The sequence below is a fragment of the Blennius ocellaris genome (genome assembly GCF_963422515.1).
Source record: "Blennius ocellaris genome assembly, chromosome: 21".
Taxonomy (NCBI): Eukaryota; Metazoa; Chordata; class Actinopteri; order Blenniiformes; family Blenniidae; genus Blennius; species Blennius ocellaris.
The window spans coordinates 3132755-3154503 of record NC_137670.1 but is presented as its reverse complement, the minus strand read 5'-3'; the positions used below and the strand labels follow the sequence as shown (position 1 = coordinate 3154503).

Below are 21749 nucleotides of genomic sequence, written 5' to 3'. Positions count from 1 at the left end.
ACAGATGGGAACGAATAATAATTTTTTTTTTTCGTAACCTAAGGCCATCTCCTGTGATTGGCTTGCCAGCTGACATCTCCAAACCTCGTCCCCCCCCTCCTCCACCACCACCACCACCACCACCGCCACCACCCTCACCGCCACTCCCCCCCCTTTAATATTGGGCCTGTGGATGAGGCATCCTGAGGGAGAAAAAAGTAGAGAGAGAGAGAGAGAAAAAGATATCTACCTTAGGGAAGAACCTCAGAGAGAGGGAGGGAATGAGAGGACGGGTAGGAGCGTGTGTGCATGTGTGTAAGAGACACTTATTCTCTTAACTACTAGGAGACAGACACACTTTCCTGGCCCGACTCAAAGAAAAAGGGGGGAAAACAGGAGGAAGATTTTTTTTTTTTTTCTTCAATATCATTTTGATTTTTTTTCCCCCTCATTCAACAATCAAGCAGCCCTAAAAAAAAAAAAAAAAAAAGGCTCCTCTTCCCTGGAAACTCTTCTTCGCTGACCGAATTGGAAGTTCTATGTATTGATCCATTTAACGCTCTCACACACACCACTGCAAGGCTTACCTCATGGATTTGTATCTGACTGGATATTTGATGTGTGTGTGGTTGTCCAGCTCCCGGGTGCTTGGAGGCTATCCCATCTGGTGGTGAGTACGACTCCTCAGCTTTGAGCATCAGAGCCTGTAGCGGCGTTGGAGGCAGACAGACGGACGGGAGGCGAGCGAGACGCGGAGCTTGAGCGCGTTTCGGTCAAATGATCATTTCTTGAGGAGGGCAGAATGTGCACATTCGGTTGACTGCGTGGAAAAATGTTCTCCGGCCCAGTCCAAAGAATCTTAACCTCAAAATACTAAGTGTAACGGAAAAGCCTCGCCGTTCTTTTCCCCCCTTCTTTACTCAAGTCCATTTATCATATTGGGAGTATTTTTCGCGATGCAAAGAAGTCGCATTTTATAGTTTGCAAACTACTAAATGTTCAAGCGTGCAGTTTTTTTTTGGGGGGGTGGGGGGGTAAGAATTCATTAAAAACAAATGTAAGCGTGAGCGCCGACTCAAGGATGGGACTTGTGAGGCGTAAGATCAGATTTTATCACAGAAATTGTGCTGAAGGACAACGACAAGGCAGTAATAAGAAAAAGGCGAAGTAAAAAAAAAAAAAAAAGAGGCTCCATATTCCTTTAAATCCACATTCAATTTCCTTTCTGATCCAATGATTTAAGGAGGTGCATGACGACGTGCAACAATCATGACTTATAAGATCAGCGTCACGTTGTTTTATCTGCTTTTGTGCGTCACCGTTCTGCACTGGGGCCGCCGGCCCCCGCAAACATGCCGTGAAGTGAGGATTAATTGTTCAAGACATTGTTTTGTTTTGGGGGTTTTTTTGCTCCTCAGAAACTTTTGCACCATTTTCTAATATTAAAATAAATGTGCAGAGTGCCACGGGGCATCAGCTGTAGTCAAATCATTTTTTTTGGTGAAATCACTTGAAGCATATCATTTCGCTTAACAATTGTTGTACAATTCACCCCCCTCCACTCCGGATTTGTCTAGGAGACAATATGTTTAGGTGCCGCGGGGCTCGTATTCTTTGTTAAATCATCCCGGCGACTGAAAATTTGGGAGGTTTACCTCATTACAGATTCAGCCACATGCAGCTGACCTCATCGCTCCCCTGATCTCCCTTTGTAACATAAAGCTTCTATTTTGGAAGATATTTGCGTGGGCGTATGACAAAGCTCTTTTGGCTCGCGACACAATACTTGTCAGAGCTACTGCACTTTAGTAGCCCAACTAGCATGTGGTCCCAACCGTGGCGCTGTCCAAGACCGCGAGCATCTCCTGGTTTCGTTTACAGAGCGGACAGCTGCCAAGCACACAGGCCACAGGGCTGAAGTGTTAATGGCAGAGAGGACTTTACACCCACTCCTGGCTTCAGCACCGACCAAAAGACAACAGTGACAAAGAGCCGGGACTCTCTCTCTCTCTCTCTCCCTTGCTCTCTCTCTCTCTCTCTCGCTATGTGAATTACCTGCAGCTGTTCTGTTCAAGCAGCTTACATGACACTGGTATAATGTTCGAACCCTAACAAAGCTCCCCCACCTTTGATTTGGGGTAACACATTTTTGAAGTGTCGTTTTTTTTTTTGGGGGGGGGGGGGGCGGCATGGCTTCAGGTGACCGGGCAGGTGCTGGGGAGCGGGTGTCAAGCAAGGCAAGCCCCCCCCCCCACCCGTCAGTAGTGGCATCGCCCGGCGTCATCCAGGAGGAGACGCAATGAGGTGGTGCGTACCGAACAAGAGGGTGCCGAGTTTCAGCGAGGGCCCGGGCGGGCTCCTCTCGGCTCCTTGTCTCAGGGGCGATGGCTCGGGCCATAAATTCTCGAGCCAAAGGTGGGAAGACGGCTTGGAAAGGGGGGGGGGGGGGGGAGAGGAGTTTTGACTGCTTTATGCCTGGCAGCCTGGCTTTTACAAGATGGGGTGTTGAAAACAAAACGGAGCATAAATAACTCCAGTGATATGCACGTACGCATGGGATGAAGAAGAGGTGTAGTTGAAGGGGGGAAAAAAAAAGCAAAAAAAAAAAAAAAGCACTGCAGACTAATGAGGTGGGTTTGGAGAGGAGAGGCCGAGTGGTAAAAATCGGAGGGGTGGGCAGTTAAAAAAATCAAGGTTTGAAGCTTGAAGCCACAATGTGACCTCACACGATCCACAGGTCGCGCCGTGTCTCCGTCCAATGATCTGACAACGCCGTCCCCTACGTTGTGGCTTGAAAAACAACGAGGGTAATATTTTCCTGGATTTATTGGTGCTCTTCGGTTCCTCCCCCCCCCCCCCCCCCCCCCCTTTTACCTCCGCGTGGAAATCGAGGAGCACCAACGCCGCCGGAGACTCGGTTCACGAGAGGCCGTCCTAATATTGCGCGGTGGTGGTTTAACAGCTCGTCATCTATTTTCAGAGCGGCTTAAGCCCTTTCAGTGTGTTTGTGCTCGCTGAGTAAACACTCGCCGGCTTGTAAAGTGAATGATGACAGTGACTTTCAGTGAGGATTTGCCTCGGTCGAATCGACTCCCCCGAACGCCAGCCATCGCGCATTCGGCGGGTGATTATTGGTTTAACTTTGTCACACCACACAACATCGCACAAGATGTTTCAATCCAATAACTGTTATTTCCTTAAGCCGCTGTTATCGTCACCGCCTGAGAAAGCAGAAACGCTGCGCGATTCGCTGGCGCTCGGTGTTATTACAAGATTACGTCGACTTTGCCGCTGTTATGGAAGGTGAAATCAAATAAAGCGCGATGAGAAGGGAGGAAGAAGGAGGGAAGTGACATAAAGGGAGATAAAGATATGATGCAACCGTTGACTGCTGTTGTTTTGACCCTTTTACTAAGAGATTAACTGGATTTATTAGGATTTTATAGCTTGAGATTGTCACAAATGTTACTTTAATGACTGTTTCATCCTCTTTTACCGGGATAATCTAAACTGTGTGTTTGTGTTTGAGAATTTCACAACCTGCTCTGTGGTTGTACGGAGCACCACGGCACCGCGGCACTCTATTCCTGAATTTTTCTGGGGTTTTTCTAGACGTCTCCGGCTTCATCACTCAGTTGGCCTGGTGATGAAATCACCACAAGACTTTAATAACAATCAATGCAGCCCCATATGATATTTATGAGCCACTTAAAAAAAGTCTAATCTTCCATTTAATTATCACAGTGTGACAGTCAGACTGATACTAAAAGATAGACACAAGACAACCAATAAAAAAAATTATATTTAAGGTGATTAATCTTAAGGTAAAACGGCAACACATGTATATTAAAATCTATGGTATATTTTAATCTGAGAAATGTCTTCTTCATATACCACTTGTAGGAGTTTGAGAAAAACTATGGCAAAAATCTAGATTAGCAGAAAATCCCCTGTCCACACACACAGAGCTTCTCACTTCAACCTGAGTGGCTTAAATACGGCTCTAGAGTCCATCTCTGGGTCTCAGGAATGTCATTATCTGACAGTGACACCCCCCACTACCTCCAATCCCCAACCCACCAGCCAAAAGAAGGGGTCCCTTAAATGATTCTTACCGCGAGAAAATCCCCAACCGTTTGTCCGCCTTGTGTGAAAAGATCAAGGATGTTCGGGTATTATTCCCAACAGTGCGCTGGGCCGGTGTGTGAAAAGAGCAGGGAAGTCCACAAGAATGTAATTCATAGGAAACATCGGGGTTTCATTTTGAGAGGCTGAGGGGCTGCCAGAGGGCCGGGGGTGGGGGTGGGGGGGGGGGTCAAAGGGGCCGAGGGAAACGTCTTCACACAGTCTGACGTGGACGGAGATGGATTAAATCTCTCGAAGAGGCTTAAAGCGGCCAAGGACCTCACCTCCGAGCAGGTGTACGGCGTGCGTGGCGAGTTCTGCGGACGCCACGTCGCTCAAACCGAGTCGAACCTTCTCGCGACTCGGACGACTTCAGGTGTCGAGAATCTGAGTCACACGGCCTTCACCCGGACGCGTAGCGTCAGCGTGACCTCACGTTTGCGAGAGGGGGGGGGGGGGGGGGGGGGCGACATTCATCCAGTCGGAGCCCGGCGAGGTGAGCGGTTCAAAGGAGAGTGGTATTTCAAAGCAGCGAAGGCGCGTCCTAATCTTCAGCGAGCATCAAAGGGACATGTGATGTGCTGTTGTAGGAAATGACAAAGTCCCCTGGTGCTCGGCTATTAGCCGCACTAAAACACAGGCCAGGACAGTTCCTCAAAGGGAAACGCGCAAAACGGCTCGGGGCAAAGACATCATTAGGGGACACGTGTGAAGGCACACACACACACACACATGCATTTTTCTTTCTTTTCTTTTTTTAAAGTCTTCATTACCTGGCTGATCTCACCTGTGTGGCTTGTTAGAGGGGTTAATTATTAGCACAGGAGCAATTTCTCTGACACACAGGGTCAGGGACGAAGATGTGCGGTTCACACCTGTTCGGCCCCGACGCCCCCGGGGGTCGGGGCCGCCACATCAACCGCACGCTCGCAAAGGGGGCTATCATTCAGTATCTCTACATCACGAGGGCCTCCGCTGCAGCCGGGACAGACGCTATAAATAGCTGCAAATAGGACGTGTCGTGTCTTCGCAACCACAACACTTTGCCTCCCAACATAAAATAACAATTAAATAGTGAAATATCGTTGCACTTTCCCCATTAGGAGTCGGTTTGAGGACGATATTCAAGAGTTTGCACTAATGCTGTAATTATAGCTTTTTTCGATCATTTAAACTCGAGCACGACCGCATTTCTGCTGCAGTCATGTAACAAATGAAGCCAAACATATTACAAGGTTTGATATAATCTCAACCACAAGAAGCAGAAAAACTTTTCCAAATGCTTCTCCCCCCCCCCCCCCCCCCCCCCCCTTCCCTTTTTAAATCTGAGATTTATAACAAGGAGTGGCGAAATGTCAGACGATGCCAACTTGGGAGAACCGTCGGTACATTTCAGACATCCCTCACACACTGGAAATCGAAAAACATGCATGACCGCGGCTCCCCCGGACCAGGTAAGGCCTCCCGGCCGGCCGTGGGCATCGTTTCTGCCTCCTACGTTCGTGTGCGAACTTGGAAAAGTTCAGGTTTGCACCTTTCGACCAAGCATAAGAAAGTCAACAGCAATTAGCTAGCTTTTTTTTTTTTTTTTTTTTTAATTACTCTTAAAGGCACAGTGCGGCGTTAGAACTTTCCACAACAACATTCCAGACATACAATGGGAGATTCCAAACAATCCATTACGAGTTATGATTTGCATAGGACGAATTAGCTGCGTCTTGTAACTCCCGACGGCGGAGACGAACGCGAATGTTAGTTCGGCGCAGTCGGAGAACCGGAACCGGCTCGGCCCCCGTTCCGGTTCCACCGCCCCCCCCCCTCCCCCGAGTCTGCCGTGTCCACCTACCGACAGACACTCGGGCTGCCGTGTGTTCGTACTTCTGTGCAGAGCTTACTGCCGCTCTCATTCTTTCCCTGACAGGCAGGTTCACAAGTTTACACCCTGTTCAGTTTCCCTCCGCACGTCTCCATACTTTGTGACTGCAGGGGCTCCTTGTCCCAACTCCACACTCTCTGCAGCAAGTTGTCTGCGGAGGGAGGCAGGAGGAGGAGGAGGAGGAGGAGGAGGAAGGAGAGAACAGGTTGGAACATCTTTCAGGGGTCTTGTCATTTTTTATCTGATCAGCCAGGAGCTGTTGGACTACAAATCAAAAGTGTGCCAAAGAAAAAAGCGGAGACAACAGAACACAGACGGTAGCTTCGCATTCCAGCCTCCACCAGGAAAAGTCCCATCCTCGGGCAAAGCCGGCAACTTTCCTTGGCCCACTTACTCTCATTTTCGAACGTCTTTATCTCTCCCGTGGATTCCGCCGTGGGATTTAATTTGTGAGGTTCTGATGGCAGTGTTTTCAAGTGAAACGTCTCCGACTGCTCTGCCAGGGCCTCGTCTAGCTACACGACGTCCTCCAGGCAAATCTGACAAGTTGAGCTGCGGCGTCAACATATAGGAGGTAAATCGGAGGTGGAGTAGAGTTTAATGCAAACAATATTCCCGCAGTGTTTCACTTGCCGAGGCCACCTGACAAACGCTTGTGGGCACAGAGCTTTAGGCCCCCAGAGCTCATGTCATTCATTTCTTTTCAAAGAATTAAGGCAACTTATTCAGACATGGATGGGAGAAAGCTAAAAAAAAAAAAAATCCCTACCATCAAAAGCACCCTTTTTTTTTTCTCCGACACATTTGCAGCCAATGTCAAACATGATTGTAAAGACAGAATGTTTTTAAGTTTCTTATCGAAAAAACTCTGAGAAACAGAAACTTAAGAACAGAACTCAGCAGACATTTTCCACTGACGAAATAAACTGATCTGATCCATGAGGATCGCTGGATATTCAAGCATTTTAGAGAGTAGTTGATCTAAATCACAACTTCAGCGCTCGAGAAAAATAGAACAGGAACAGAAGATCAACACGCTCACCTGCCAACTGAATAGAAGTTCCCCGACTCAGTGTCAGGAGCTGTCAGCATCCTGCAAAAGGCCCAGAAATACAGTTTTTAGAATGATCACCTCTCGATGCCAGTCTTATTACATCACCTACTGCTTTTGACAGAACAACAAGTCGCCATGCAGCAGTGTCAAGAGTTCAAAAATATGTGAACCGTGTCAAAGGTGATTACAGACGACTCTAATATCAATGTGTTTGCTGTTCTGGTTGCCATTTTTTTAAGAGGTGAACAAAATTCAGTATGCAGCGCATTTCCATCTCTCACAGTAGTCCTCTCAGGGAAAGTGCTATAACCTCACATTAACACAATTCAAAGTCTTTACAACATTACAACAGGTAAAACCTCACGATGTTTGGTTTTGTTGTTCACATTGGACCCAGGTTCCTATTATCAGGTTGTATTTAATATTTGGACTCCTCAAAAGCAAGCGGGAGAAAATGCAGAGATGTTGTAACAGACGACATTAGAAAATGCTAAATTTTACTGTAGAACGTGTCAAATTACGAGTTACTGGCATGTTACTTGAGTATTACTGAAGTAAATCAGTTAAAAACATCAAATTTCTTCGATGATAATATGAATTATATAGTCTCTGGTTTGGACTCTCTTTACGTGTTTCAGCAGAAACGTGTTTCTCTCGATCTGTGTTCACAACGTCAATTTCTAGAAATCTTGCTGACCCCAGCGGATAACTATGCTTGTTTCAATACAGCCGCACTTCAGAGGCCAAAGATCAGCAGCTTAAAAGCATGTCACTCAAAGTTGAGAGTTCAGGTATCTCCAGAATCTGGGAATCAGTTGATATTATGTTCAGAACAACGTGCACAGATGCTGAGATCTTCGAAATCTTCAAAATAGGGAATGTTTTCCAAATCTGTTCCACATTATTTCATACTTGGTTTTCCACATAATGATGCATCTTGGCCTGCCTTAAAGTCTCTCTAAAGTGCTCCCTGAAAATTTCAAATTATGGCAGAAATGAATATCAACCAAACTTTTTTTTTTCCCCACCAATATTTAGGTGAGCTTTGATTTTGGCACATGCAAGACAGTCTAAAGACAAAAATGCATCGCCATTAAACAAGTACATCATGAAGCAGTTCAGTTCCACATGGCAAAAAGTAACAATATTTCTTTATAAATAATCAAACTTTTGAGTATTTTTACTTCATGAAGTTGGAAAATTATGTCATTCAGGACAATCAACAAATTATAAGATACAGGTAAATGCAGTTTTAACGAAATGAACAAGACAGAATTTTACCTTGATCTTGAAACTTTAACAGTATATTAAAAAGCGAAGGTATGTGTGTTTTATGCAGTTTTATCCAGTTAGAATCAGTTTCCAGGGCTTCATCAGGAAGTGGCTGGAAGCAGGAAGCTAACATTTAGCCGGCTAACGCTATTTCCAAGCAAAATATATGAAGCAAAAAAACACAATAAACGCTCCAAGACGTATTTAAAAAAAAAAAACATTCATGGGTATCTAAACATTCTCCTCCAAAAACCAGCACAGGGTTGTGCATAACTGTCAATATATCGCGCATCATCATGACGAGGCTAACTTTAGCGAAGCTTGACGGACCAAAACAAAGATGGCACCCGGAAGTCGTACAAACACTTCCTCCACAAACAACAACACGCTTTTCGGTTAAAACAGCAAATACGAACAAACGAAGCGGAGAATACATTTTATTCCATGTTAAAATGTAAAAATAAAATGGCATGAATAATGCATTTTTAATGAAAACACGCTGAACTTCACATTAAAATGTTTAGCTTTTGTGATGTAACAGCACAATTCAATTTAATTATCACACAAGTAAAAACACTAGAGTAGACCCATTGTGAAATAAACTTTATTAAGTTATTTTTGAATACAGTACAAAGGTTTGTTTAGCTTTATTAGGAAAAAAATCCTACAATTCACTTGTGTTTTTACACGCTAATCTGACTCCCTTTGTGGTATCTGAAATAATTACAGAGGTTAAAGTCAACACACACAACAAATTCCCTACCTTTAAGTAGTGGAATTAACATATTCTAGTCCCCATTCTGAAAGATAAGCAGGGACGGTGACAAACGATATCAAATCCAAGTTTTATAAAACCTATACACATAACTGAAAGTAAATTAACTGTTTGCTAAATTGAGCAAACAGGCACAATACATATGAGCCATGGTCATGAACTTCTGCCGGGGTAAATGACAGTGAGGTCAGATGTCATGTTCTGCTTCACAGGTTCAAAGGGTCACCTGGTACTTTTTATGCCCCTGGACACAAAGTAAGCTCATCTTTGCGCATATGTGCTATACACTGACCCCTGTAATGCAGACCTCCCACAATAGGCTACGGCACATTTCTGACAGTGCCAGATTCCTTGACTCACCTTTGACTTGAGCTCCACTTGCTTCGAGACAAAACAAGGCCTGGGATATGCAGTAGACCAAGCAGCAAAGATTGTCGTAAGCGTTATATTGGATTGGGAGTGGCTGAGTGAAAAGTTTTTGTTGACAGTGTTATCGTCTCGATTGCGTGATTCTCCATTCTTCAGCGAGGTGTGTGGTGGAATCCCTTTGTTTCCTCTGCTTCATTTCTGTGGTTTCAAGTGGCTCATCAGACTTTCACATCAACCCCAGTTTAGATGCTACGAAAACCCCCAACCAAGCTGTAAACCCCCCCTCCAGGCAAGTAGAGGCCCCATGCGGACATGCCGGGGCATGCACCTGCCAAGCCCTGCAGTTCGCTGCCGCTCTGCTGCGTGCGTGCGTGTCTCGCACCCGGCAGCAGATTCCCCCGGCATTCTACCTCGGCGGAGGTCTCTGTGTCTGCTGCTCCCTCATTCGGTCGAGACACGTTGCACGTAGCTTCCGAGAAGTGATGCAGAGCAGACGGGATCGGCGTGGCACACATGTCGCCTGCATGCATGTGTGTGTATCTGTTTTGCACAATGATGCCCCCCCCCATAGTCCTTCAGGGTTAAGATGCTCATCAGCACCTAGCATAGCACCCCCCCTCCCCCCAAAAAAAGACATCCTTTTCATCTAATGTGTTCATATGGACCAAGTCGGGCACATCAATTGCAAACAAAGACAAATAGGGTGGCATAACCACTGCCTGCGTTCTAAACATGCTATGTCCACCACAAAGTCCTATGTGGTTAGCTAATTGCTTCCATCAGGAATCCTGAATTCTCAGGCTAAGCCTGTGTTGTCAGAGATCCCTTGAATGGCAACCTAAATGTTCCAAGGTTTGTCATCGTGCTCTGACTCCGTAGACATCTCAGTTGAGCCGGTGGGGTTCGGACTGGCTGATGTTGTCGGGGAGCATGTGACACCGACACTCAACTACCGGCTCTGTGCGCAGAGCATCATCCGCTCGGGTCCGTCCCATGACTGAGAGATTAATGGGCAGTAACCAACCTCGCAGACAGTGTAATTAAAGTCCTTAGTCACTCAGTCACCAGACAGAGTGAAGTCAGCAACACTTGAACTCAGGGATGTTGGTGGGATTGGGACAGGCAGATGAGCTAATGTGGCTGCCTCAGACTCAAAACAAGGACATGAATGGAGATTGATGAGCTCTATTGAATTACAATCCCAGCATGGGAAAATACACCGGGGAAAAAACAACATTTCTACTTTAAAGTGCTCGGTTGGACTTGAAATAAAAGTTCAGTTTATCCTTGTGCTTGATGTTGGTCGTAGCATAGCCCTTGAGCAGCGTTGAGACAAGGTTTCCTGCTGAAACATAAGAACTGTTTGTTGTGTATCAGTGTCACACAGAAATCTTATGCCAACACGAGTGGCTCACAGCTGATTATGGGATCATCATATTCTATTGGACCAGCTGTAGAAGTAAAACAACACAACCTCGTGTCTCAGTCCCTCAGTTCTGCGGGCGAACGTTGATACCTGCTACGACAGCGCTCACATTAGATCAAAAACAGTATGGAGTGGTTTTGAGCTGTGGGGGCAGGGTTGCGGTGGAAGCATGAAGAAAAACCAGAAGCGCATATGAGCTGTGAACCTGTCTGATGGGGGGATTTTTTTTTTTTTCTTCTTCCCCCTGTGACTTCAATGGCTTGACTTTTGTGTTGGGGTGGGGCGCCGCGCTGCACTCATCTGTCAGAGTCAGTGGCTGCTATGATTGGGTTGCGCCCTGCGGGGGTCCTGAGGTCATTCTGAGTGGCGCTCTGATCTGATCAGCGTCAATTGTTCCCCTGTGATCCTTTCATGGCCTCCAGCGCCATGTTGTCCACCCAGACTGAGCCAAGAGCTGGATAGAGGGTCTGCGCCGCACCGGCGTGGAGCGAATTCCCACTTTTCGCCCTGTGCAATCTGAAATCAGAGATACGCGCTGGAAAAATATTCAAGCAGCCTTTATCGGAGATGTATGCCCTCGGGTGATATATTCTGTAAGCTCAAAATTTAATAAACAAGAAATGCAAGTCTGGCACCCGTCTGCAAATGTATGATCTTCTGGAAGAAGTTTCACAGTTTTGTTCGAGCTTGTCACAGAAAGCATGTTAAAACACGGGCACGGCAAACATGTTTTCTCTCACTCTTTTATTTCATGAGGAATAGAAAGCAATTAAAATTAATTACCTGAGTGAAACTGTAATGGTTTCTGGCATCACGCGCCGATCTTGGCTGTCTTGTCGTAGTCATTAATCCCTGCTTAGGCACATCTGCACGATGCCGACTGGCGAGGCACACGGCTTCACACATGCCACTTTTATCCATCGGTGGTTGAATACACAATCATTCTTAAAACATCATCTCCAGCGGGAAACCTCAAATTAATGATGGAGCTGTGAAGGCAGATGTTTTCATTTATTTCGAGCTGTATGGGGGGTGGGGGGGGGGGGGGGGGTTTCCTGAGTGAAGCAGACAGGTTCTTGTGCGTTATCTGTTAAATCAGCAGATCTGTGTATGGTCACAAGTGGGAACACTTTGAGTAGTCAGTACTAATGGCTTGTATCCCTGCCCCGAAGAGCGCCGACTCGCCTCCTTCTCCTGCCGGAAAAAGACAAAACAAACAGGTCCTGTTAGCACAAACAACATTAACTGGATAAGTCAATTGAAGCCACTGTTGGGAATCACGGTACTGTCACAGGGTTACGCTCAACAGTAAAGCGTGAGATTAATGAATGCAGAGGTGATCTCCTCTTGGAGAGCCGGATGTGCTTCACTGAGAGCTCCCTGGGACGTCAACATCATTCTTAAAGATTCACTGAGGGTGAAGGATTGAGGATAGCTTCACTTCTCCAATCCAGTCACTTATTGTCTTAAGTTAAAAATAATTCCTGCTAAATAAAGTCTGCTAAGCCGAACCTCTTGATCCTGAAAGTGTGGGGTTGGCCTCTCGTGTTTTTTTTTTGGTTTTTTCTCTGAGAAGAAATGTATTGAGGATCAAATTATTGACTGTTTTGTTGAAACACAAATTTTCTTCGCTGAATTTGGCCTGGGTGGAATGGAGTCAAATCACAATGTAAACTTGAGTGCGAAACCATTAGCGTGACAACAGTTGCAGATTACACATAAAGACCTGGCAGGGTTCCAACTGAAAGTCTCTATTTAGATCAAGAAGAGATACACTTCCTATTGCCTACGGATCCCAAAAGCAGTTTTCAGTCAGAGCACATAATGAAACGTTGAAAAATATAGCATTCAAACAGATAATACTGGCTGACAGGAACAAAAAATATGCAACGTGACAGTTGGAGAAGCTGCTGGTATAAAACATTTCAAGATCTGATCCAACCCTGTTTGACAGTTTTGTGCAACGTGATAATCGGTATGCTTACATTACCTTTTTGGAAAGAAAATTTGAGTTTCCAAAAGTCAGACAATGTGAACCTACATGCAGCTTTTTAAGACTTCACCCAACTTGTTGAAAATTGTCCATGTGTTGATATATATCGATAACAAACCTGAATACATAGTATGTGCAAACACAAAGAATGCAATGATGCATTCAGTTGATGTCACAACGTTAAGGAGTGGCTATGACTCAGTTGGTAAAGTCAGTGAATCCCAAGTTGCCTCATTGGTGTGTGAATGTGACTGATCATTTGTGTCAAAATTGTGCTCTTAATCAAAATGTTGGGGTTATTCATAATCCCGAACTCTGTTGCTGATGCCTTCCTTCGCTCTGTCACATAGGTCCCTGGCCCTGGGGCAGCAGTACTCATCTCTGGGCTCCCAACCCATCTTGTGCGGCTCGATCCCCGGCCTGGTGCCCAAGCAGCTGCGCTTCTGTCGCAACTACATTGAGATCATGCCCAGTGTCGCCGAAGGTGTCAAGCTGGGGATCCAGGAGTGCCAGCACCAGTTCAGGGGCCGGCGATGGAACTGCACCACCATCAAAGACAACCTGGCCATCTTTGGTCCCGTGCTCGACAAAGGTACAGTTCTTATTCCACAAACATCCGTCTGGTTGCAGATGTATGTATTTGCCCCGCACGGTACAAAGATACAGGATCAAAAGAGGCAACACCCGAGTAAAAAGTAGTCTGTATAGCAAAGGGTAGTGCAAGCTGTTGCAAAACTTAACGTTAAACAGTTTCCGCCCTTGGGCTCAGCACTGCCTGTTCTCTGAGCTTTTGCTGACAAACGACTAACTAGGGCAATTACAATAATATACACCTTTCCTGGCTGCAGTGAGAAATGAGCGCAGCGACAAGCACTGACACATTATTCAACTTCTATCCATCTTTACCTTCAATATCACATTTTTCTTCAGAGGCAGTGGCTCTTTCGCCCTCTCTCTGTTGGGTTTTTACCAACCATGTTTACACTCTCATACATGAAAGAGGGTCAGCGCTGTAAATCTATCAACAAAACCTGACAAGTGCAGCTGATATACTGGCGGCATCCATCAGACGCTTCACACGCAGAATGCTAAATTGTACGATAGTCCTCCGCACTTAACTGTGTCATTCAAGCGACCTCACTAAACCTGACGGAGGGAAACAATGGACACAGGTGTCCTGCTCAAGGCTTCGCTGGGCCCTAATTATAAAGGTAGAAGATTCTGTGTTGTGTGCGAGGCTGCTGATTGGAAATGAATTAGCCTGTGTGTCAGAGGGGAAGGAATCTGGGCAGAAATGGGCAGTGTGAGCAGTCCAAGCTCCTCAGTCAAATAAAAGGGAGAGGGGAGGCCAAATGAGATTACAGGCAATAGAAAAGGGCCGGGGGGCTCCGCTCAACCCCTACTGTGCATGAAGACCAGTGCGCGCCTCACACAGTCCAGCTCCCACGGACGCCCCATTCACACGCCCTTTTGACTCTGTCATGAAAACAGGCTGAAAGGGGATCTCTCCCAACCTAGCCCGGGTGTGCACTTTGGGATAGGGAAGCAAAGGGAGGACAGAGGGAAGGAGGGAAGGAAGACGAGTGTGTCACTTTGGGAGTGATGAATGGAAAAGCCGGACTCGGGGAAGGGAGCGCTACCAACCACCAGCCTCTAGCCACCTTTAAGCTGCACGTTGGCCTTGGTGGTGCCATTGGTGTATGCCTGGAGGAAGTAAGGGGGGGGGGGGGGGGGGGGGGGTGGAGGTGCTGCGGTGGGTTGGCGGTGTATGGGATTTCAGCTCAGGGTGTTGGCGGAGGGGTGGCTAGAGGGAGAGGACGAAAGGGGGGGGGGGAGTTCGGGAGTTTAGGGAATGCCAGCTCCGGGCAGAGCGGAGCTGTGGGGGCGCGAGTTGCTGGGCCCTTTGTGTGGATAATACAGTGTGACACAAGGGAAACAAAGGCGGATTGATGGGCCCAGCAGGTAGCAGGAGCAGCGCTAGCCTTGGCTAACAGCCAGAGCTCCAGGGGCCCAGAGCTCACAGGCCCCTGATTCGAAGGGCCCCGTTCGGCTTGCCAGGGCAAGCAGAGATGCCCAACCTCAGGACTGAATGTCATTCAATGATGTCAGTGCTTATGGGGGATTTAGACGAAAAAGACTAAAACACTTTTATGGACTTACAAGGACTCCCGTTTTTTTTTTTTTTTTTTTTTTGGAAGAATAAACAAAACTGATCAGGTTCCCAACAAAAGCTTTCTGATCTTTCACCCTGTAAATTATAAGCATGTATTCTCTCAAAACGTCACAAACAAGAACTGTTTCAGCACAGATATGTGTGGCATCAAATTAGCACGACAGACGACAAACACCCGACATGAAAAGGTGTTTTTGTTGTGTAACTTTGCTTGCAGTCCCATTGAGGCCTGGAGAATATGGCTGCACTCCAGCCAAACATGAGTAAACCCTGTCAGTGGCTTGTAAAGTGGTCTGATTGGGCCTTGAAAGCCTCCCTGGCAGTTGATTCACCCGAGGAATTTCTGGCTCCGGGAGACACTGTGGTCTGCAAAATATACGTCTTATTCTATGATTATGCTCATACAAATATGAAAACCCTGATCACACAGTTGGTTGTACAGCAGAAAGTGAGACTGAAGCTCCTGTAAGACTCATCACAACACCAGTGAGTGCGCTTTTTGTATGCAATGCAATCCAAAAGTATTGATACCCCTTAAACTTTTGCACATTTTGCACACCACCATCCTCACATTGAAGCATGTGGCGGCATCATGCTGTGGGGGCTGCTTTTGTTCAGGCAGGACGGAGAAGCTGATAAGAGCTGATGGAGATGGATGGAGACAAATACAGAACAATTATGGAGGAAAAGCTGTTAGAGTCTGCTGAAAGACTTGAGACTGAGGCCTGAGGTTCACCTTCCAGCAGGACAACAACCCGTAGCATCCAGCAGAGCTGCAACGGAAAACGTTCCGATCAAAGCCTGTTCAATTGTTATGGACCAAAGTCCAGACCTTCATCCAACTGAACACCTCCGGCAAGACTTGAAAACTGCTGTTCACAGAATCTCTCCATCTAATCTGACTGAGCTTGAACTATTTGCAAAGAACAGTAGTCACAAATTTCAGTCTGTTAGACACACAAGGCTGACGGAGGCCGACACCCAAAAGACATGCGATTGCAGCGAATAGAGGATCTCCTGACTCGGTGGAGGAAGACGTTTCAGTTATTTTGTCTGTAAAAATCAATAATTAAAAAAAACATCTTTCGTCTTCTTCCACTTCATATCGCATTAGTCTTTTTTCAGGAAATCCCAATCAAATACTTTTACATTTGTGGTCGCAATGTGACAAAACATAGAAAGATTCAAGGGGTACGACGACTTTTGCAGGTCACTGTATCAGTCCCGGCGCTGCCGAGCTGGTGGAGTGTAATGGGGGAGCCACGGTAAGTGTGCTGTGATTGTGAAACAATGGTGTCTGGTTACATAATAAGCTGTTGCCTTCAAAGAAGGCGTAACTCCATCCCTCAGCGTAAAAAAAAAGAACAGGCCGACACACTGCCAGGTATCACCAGAGGGCCTTGGGCTTTAAACAGGGACGTAAGGGGAGGGGGGGGGGGGGGGGGGGGGGGGGGAGGGCGGTGTTGGATAGAGGGGGGGGGGGGTTAACAACATTCCTGAAACACAATCCAGATGCAAAGCAGCACACCTCAGGGATGACAGGAGGTCACTGAGATCCCACTGAGCATTAGGTCCTCTTGACACAACCACAATCGGGCTGATGTCACTGCAGGGACTCCTTTCAGCTCCTCCCTGGTGACGACCAGCCGGTAACACTGTAAACCACGTACGGATATCATGAAACAACCTGGAGGGATGTCAAAGTGATATTCCCCACACGTTTCTTTTTTTCTTTTTTTTTTTTTTACGGTGGCAAATACCTTTACACATGTGTGCTCTCTGAAGGATGAAGTGTGGCGTTAAAAGGTTGTTGCCTGCAGGTATCCCTTTCAATACATCTGTCTGGATGTCGGCAGCGGCCGGGGTCGTCTTATCCGCACGCCGCACACAAGACTGACGCCCTCCTCCCTCAAAGTCCCCCTCCTCTCTGTTTACCCGTCTCGCCTCCGCCCGTCTCTTTCAGCGACCAGGGAGTCGGCGTTCGTCCACGCCATCGCCTCGGCGGCGTCGCGTTCGCCGTGACGCGCTCCTGCGCCGAGGGCACGTCCACCATGTGCGGCTGCGACTCCCACCACAAGGGTCCGCCGGGGGAGGGCTGGAAGTGGGGCGGCTGCAGCGAGGACGCGGAGTTCGGCGTCCTGGTGTCCAGGGAGTTCGCGGACGCCAGGGAGAACCGCCCGGACCTCGCTCGGCCATGAATCGGCACAACAACGAAGCCGGACGCACGGTAAATGCCGCGTAACACTACGACCGCTAACAGGTGAAATAAAAAATACAATGTCGGAAAAATATCTTTTGACCTTGTGAACATTTTATCCTCAACCTTGATGAGTTCGGGAGGAAAAACAGTACACATAAGGTGGCCTGCAGCTCTTCTGAGTGTCACCGGTCAGAATCCATCGGAAGTGAACAAGCGGTAAACAGTCGGGCCTCGTCGATGCAGGCGGGGGGCGGGGGGGGAAGGCTGGCCTGTGGGGACCGATTCAACAGACGAGCCACTGCAACTCAATTTTCTGCAGAAGTTTATGACAGAAAGTGTCACAACACACAGTTCATCACCGGTGTTTTGTGTCTAAAGGCTGCAGAGACACAGATTTGTCTCCTGCCGAAAGCTCCAACTTGAGCATCAACACCAGAACAAAGAGAAAAGGAAGAGACTGGCGTCGTGACAGTTTCACATCATTTAGGTGGAGAAAACCCGACATAAAGCTGAGTTTCAATCCTGCCATTAAACACATACATACGCTTTTTATTAGACAAGGGACGTGTTCTTATGGAAGCAATATGGCCTCTTTCTGCAGGATAATACAATGTGCCACAAACACAACGACCAAGATTTCCATCCGAATCTATGAAGACCTCGTCTCACAACGTACAAGGATTAGAGAAGACGTATATAATCATTCGAACCACATTTGAACCTCTTTTCCATTGAAAATACTAAACACTGGAAACAGTTGGCTGTTTATTTCTAACACATCACATTCAGATTCAATCACAGATGCCTCAACACACCATCTCACACTGTAAACACTCTACCAATGAGTTTGATGCGATGGACGCCCCCTAGTGTCGTGGCGGGGGGGAAACAGGCTGCCGTTTATCGCCGTCTCGACGACCTGCCGCTGATTGATGTACAGCACAGACAGATAAACGTTCTGTTTTCAGACCCCAAGCACTGCAATACGTCACGTCAACTGGAAGCGCTCGGCACAAACACTGTAATTCAAAGCAGGAGGCGCAGTCGACAATAGACAATGACCCGACTTGTATCGCAAAGGCATCGAATTTAATCAAGAAGCGTCGCTGTTGAGGATTAATAATCGTTGGGATTCGACTTGTCCGCACATTTCTGGGTTTCCACCTCAGAATGAAGCACTTGACTTTTGAATGACTGGTTAATTGCTCATCTGAGGGCGGCTCTCTCCTGCCCGCCTTTTGCCCCCGCGCACCTCGCCTTTCATGCCTCACGTCCCCGCGCAGGGAGGTGGGGGAAAAAAAAAAAAAAAATCCCCCGACAGTCAAATAACCGGAGTGAGGGAGGCAAATCAGCTCCGACTTAAAACATCAGGGCCGGCTGTCACTGCGGGGAGGAAAACAGGCTCTGGGCTGCTCGCTGAGGGGCAAATAGACGGGACCACACGGCAACAAGACAGGCCTTTGATGTGCGCACACAGGAGCAGTCAGAGCGACCGCAGGAGCGCATGTGAACGGCGGCCCTGTCAGGACGATCCCGACCCCCCCCCCCCCCCTCCCTTCCACCCCCCCCCCCCCTCCACCTGGCCCTCTCACGCTTCCTTATTTGCCCCGAGGGGGTTCCGTGACTTGATGTTGGCATGACAAGCTCAAAGTGTGATGTCACCCGTCCACCCCCCCCCCCCCCCCCCCACCCACCCCTCTCCTCGTTCTCACACAGAGGTGCCACGGCCACCTGCCTTCCGCCGCAGCTGGGGGGGAATTCTGTAAGCTAAATATAGCTGTCGAATTAAAGCACAACAACGAAAAAAAAAAAAAAAAAAAATCAGAACACAAAGGTGAAATATGCCCCGCGGCGGCACAGTCACGGCGTGAGACAGCGACTTCAGAGGGAATCGGCGGCAGCGCCGATTCCCTCTGTACTCCGCAGCTGCCTGACACTTCAATAAAAGCTGCAGCCACTGGCGCGTCGTTTCTCTCGGCCCCCCGCTCTGCGACTTGTTGGTGGTTTTTGTTCGTCTAGAATCGCCGCATTCCCAATAAATTTACTGACCGTCGGGGGAAAAAAAATGATGGATCCCGAAGCACCCAGGTTCAGACACCGGAGTCGGAGCAGAGCGTTTTAGTTAATAACCTTTAAAAGGAATCCTCCTTCCCGAACGAAGCCTCTGAAGATCCGCCTTGAACAGCCTGCGGGCCTTGAAAGAGTGGCTCTGAAAAATTTGTAGCGTGCGTCTTTCCAGAGGACAACAGCTGGAGGCGGATTCATTCGCCCCACCTCGCTCTGAAGCTACTGCCAAAAGACGCGTATTAAGGGATTTATTGGCTACGTGGAGACTGCTCAGCAAATGTGGGGAAGTTTCTACGGACGTTTTCACTTTAATGCTCTGCCATGATCCGGAGTGTCGATGAGATCTGCTCCGATATCCGAGCCGGCGCTGCGAGTACCGGCGACGATCTTACACTCGGAACGTTCAAGCTCTCCGTACGGGTGACGCTTTGAAGCAGAGGTTCTCAACGTGTGGCGGGATGAGCGCCTTTAAGAGAAGCCCGGACTACTTTCCTCCACCCTATCCCACACACAGACTCGTAAACTACACAATGGACAAAGAACCACCACGCCGTCCTTTATCGATACAACCCCAGACTGAACCAACCGACCATCGGCTTTTGCGTGTGAGAGATTCCCTTTGGTTGGGTTTGAATCTCGACCTTTACTTTGAAGGGCCCTGGCTCAAATCCTCAAGGAATCTGCTCATCTCACAAATGCATGTCCCCTAAAAAAAGATGTGGCAAAATGTAAAATGGGAATAAACCGACTGTATTAGGTTTGTTACCCAGAAACACTGTTACAACCAACAAACACGGTATCAATACAGCTTAGCGAGGCAAACTAGACGTTAACGTTACGTATGTAATTTGTTTTCTTGAAATGTTCTGGAAAGAACATTTCATACTTCGCAAGTTTTGCAGGAGCTTTTGCTGCTTCCACCGCAAATACTTGTGGTTAAACACAAAGTACACAAAGAAAAGTTTTGCCCAGACTGAGCAGCAGGAACTACCAAACCACGATCGCCAGAAAACAATGGCGTCATTCTTGTTCTCGCAGTTTCTCCATTCGTACAGACTTTCACACATCCTGAGTTCTCTGAGTTCTCATCTGTCCCAAGTATTGACATACATTTTTTTGGGGGGGTTCTGCATTTCCTCAGACCATCCTGGACCACATGCACCTTCGCTGTAAATGCCACGGCCTCTCCGGGAGCTGCGAGGTGAAGACGTGCTGGTGGGCGCAGCCGGACTTCCGCATGCTGGGCGACTACCTGAAGGACAAGTACGACAGCGCCTCGGAGATGGTGGTGGAGAAGCACCGCGAGTCCCGCGGCTGGGTGGAGACGCTGCGGGTCAAGTACGCCTTCTTCAAGCACCCCACCGAGCGCGACCTGGTCTACTACGAGGGCTCGCCCAACTTCTGCGAGCCCAACCAGGAGACCGGCTCGTTCGGGACGCGCGACCGCGTCTGCAACGTGTCGTCGCACGGCATCGAGGGCTGCGACCTGCTGTGCTGCGGCCGCGGCCACAACACCCGGACTGAGAAGCGCAAGGAGAAGTGCCACTGCATCTTCCACTGGTGCTGCTACGTCAGCTGCCAGGAGTGCGTGCGCGTCTACGACGTGCACACGTGCAAGTGAGCGCCGCGCCGCGCCACCTCCACGCAAACAAACAAACAAAAAATGACTGCTGGACCTCCGAGTTCCCACCTTCCCGCACGACCCCCCCCCCCCCCCTGCTTCCCCCACACACCCTTCAGCACACAACCACACACACTCAGGCCCTGGCGGGTAATGGCACATCAGTAACGGATACGTCTTGACGATTTCTTTGTACAAACGCTGCACGAGAATCTCTCTTCCAAACCACCAAAACACCCAGTTCCATACAGTTTTGCCAGAATGTGTCCCGCGACGGTTCGGTCGACTCTCACGGGAAGAAGCTCCAGTTGTGCGCCCCCACCCACCCCACCCTCCACCCACCCCCCAACTCCCCCGGTTCCTCATCTTGCAGCATCTCCCGCCCCAACCTCCACCCTTTTACTCCCCTTTCCCCTCGTCTTTATTTATTTCCCCCCTCCATGCCAACGCAGTGTTTGTGGCATGTACAGTAACACTCTTTTACCTGTGACATTAATGCAGTAAAAAAAAAAAAAAAAAAGAACAACAAAAAAAAAGAACAAAACAACAAAACAACAAATAAAAATAAAAGACACTATTTGCTTTTAACGTAAAAAAAAAAAAAAAAAAAGCATCTTCTAACTAACACCTCACTTCTCCGGCCGGTGTGGCCGGTTGACCTTTTCGTTCTTGTTTGAAACTAAACCAACCTCGACAACACCCCCACCCCCACCCCCTCCCCCCTACCCCCACCCCCCAGGAAACCCCCGTGTTAACTACTGAACTGAAGAACAGCAGGCGTCTGAAGAGCCACGCTCCTGCGCTTTTCTCGAAACTACT

The 21749-nt window shown here is 48.0% G+C and overlaps 1 protein-coding gene across 1 annotated transcript; it reads left to right on the top strand.

Moving 5' to 3' along the window:
• Positions 1-569: 569 nt before the first annotated feature.
• On the top strand, positions 570-20930 carry LOC308145314 (proto-oncogene Wnt-3-like; the record flags this gene model as incomplete). The annotated part of the gene is given in 6 exon segments (XM_080516703.1): positions 570-649; positions 13220-13461; positions 17006-17041; positions 17044-17223; positions 17226-17269; positions 20451-20930. Coding segments are annotated over 6 exon segments (1062 nt in total).
• Positions 20931-21749: the final 819 nt, after the last annotated feature.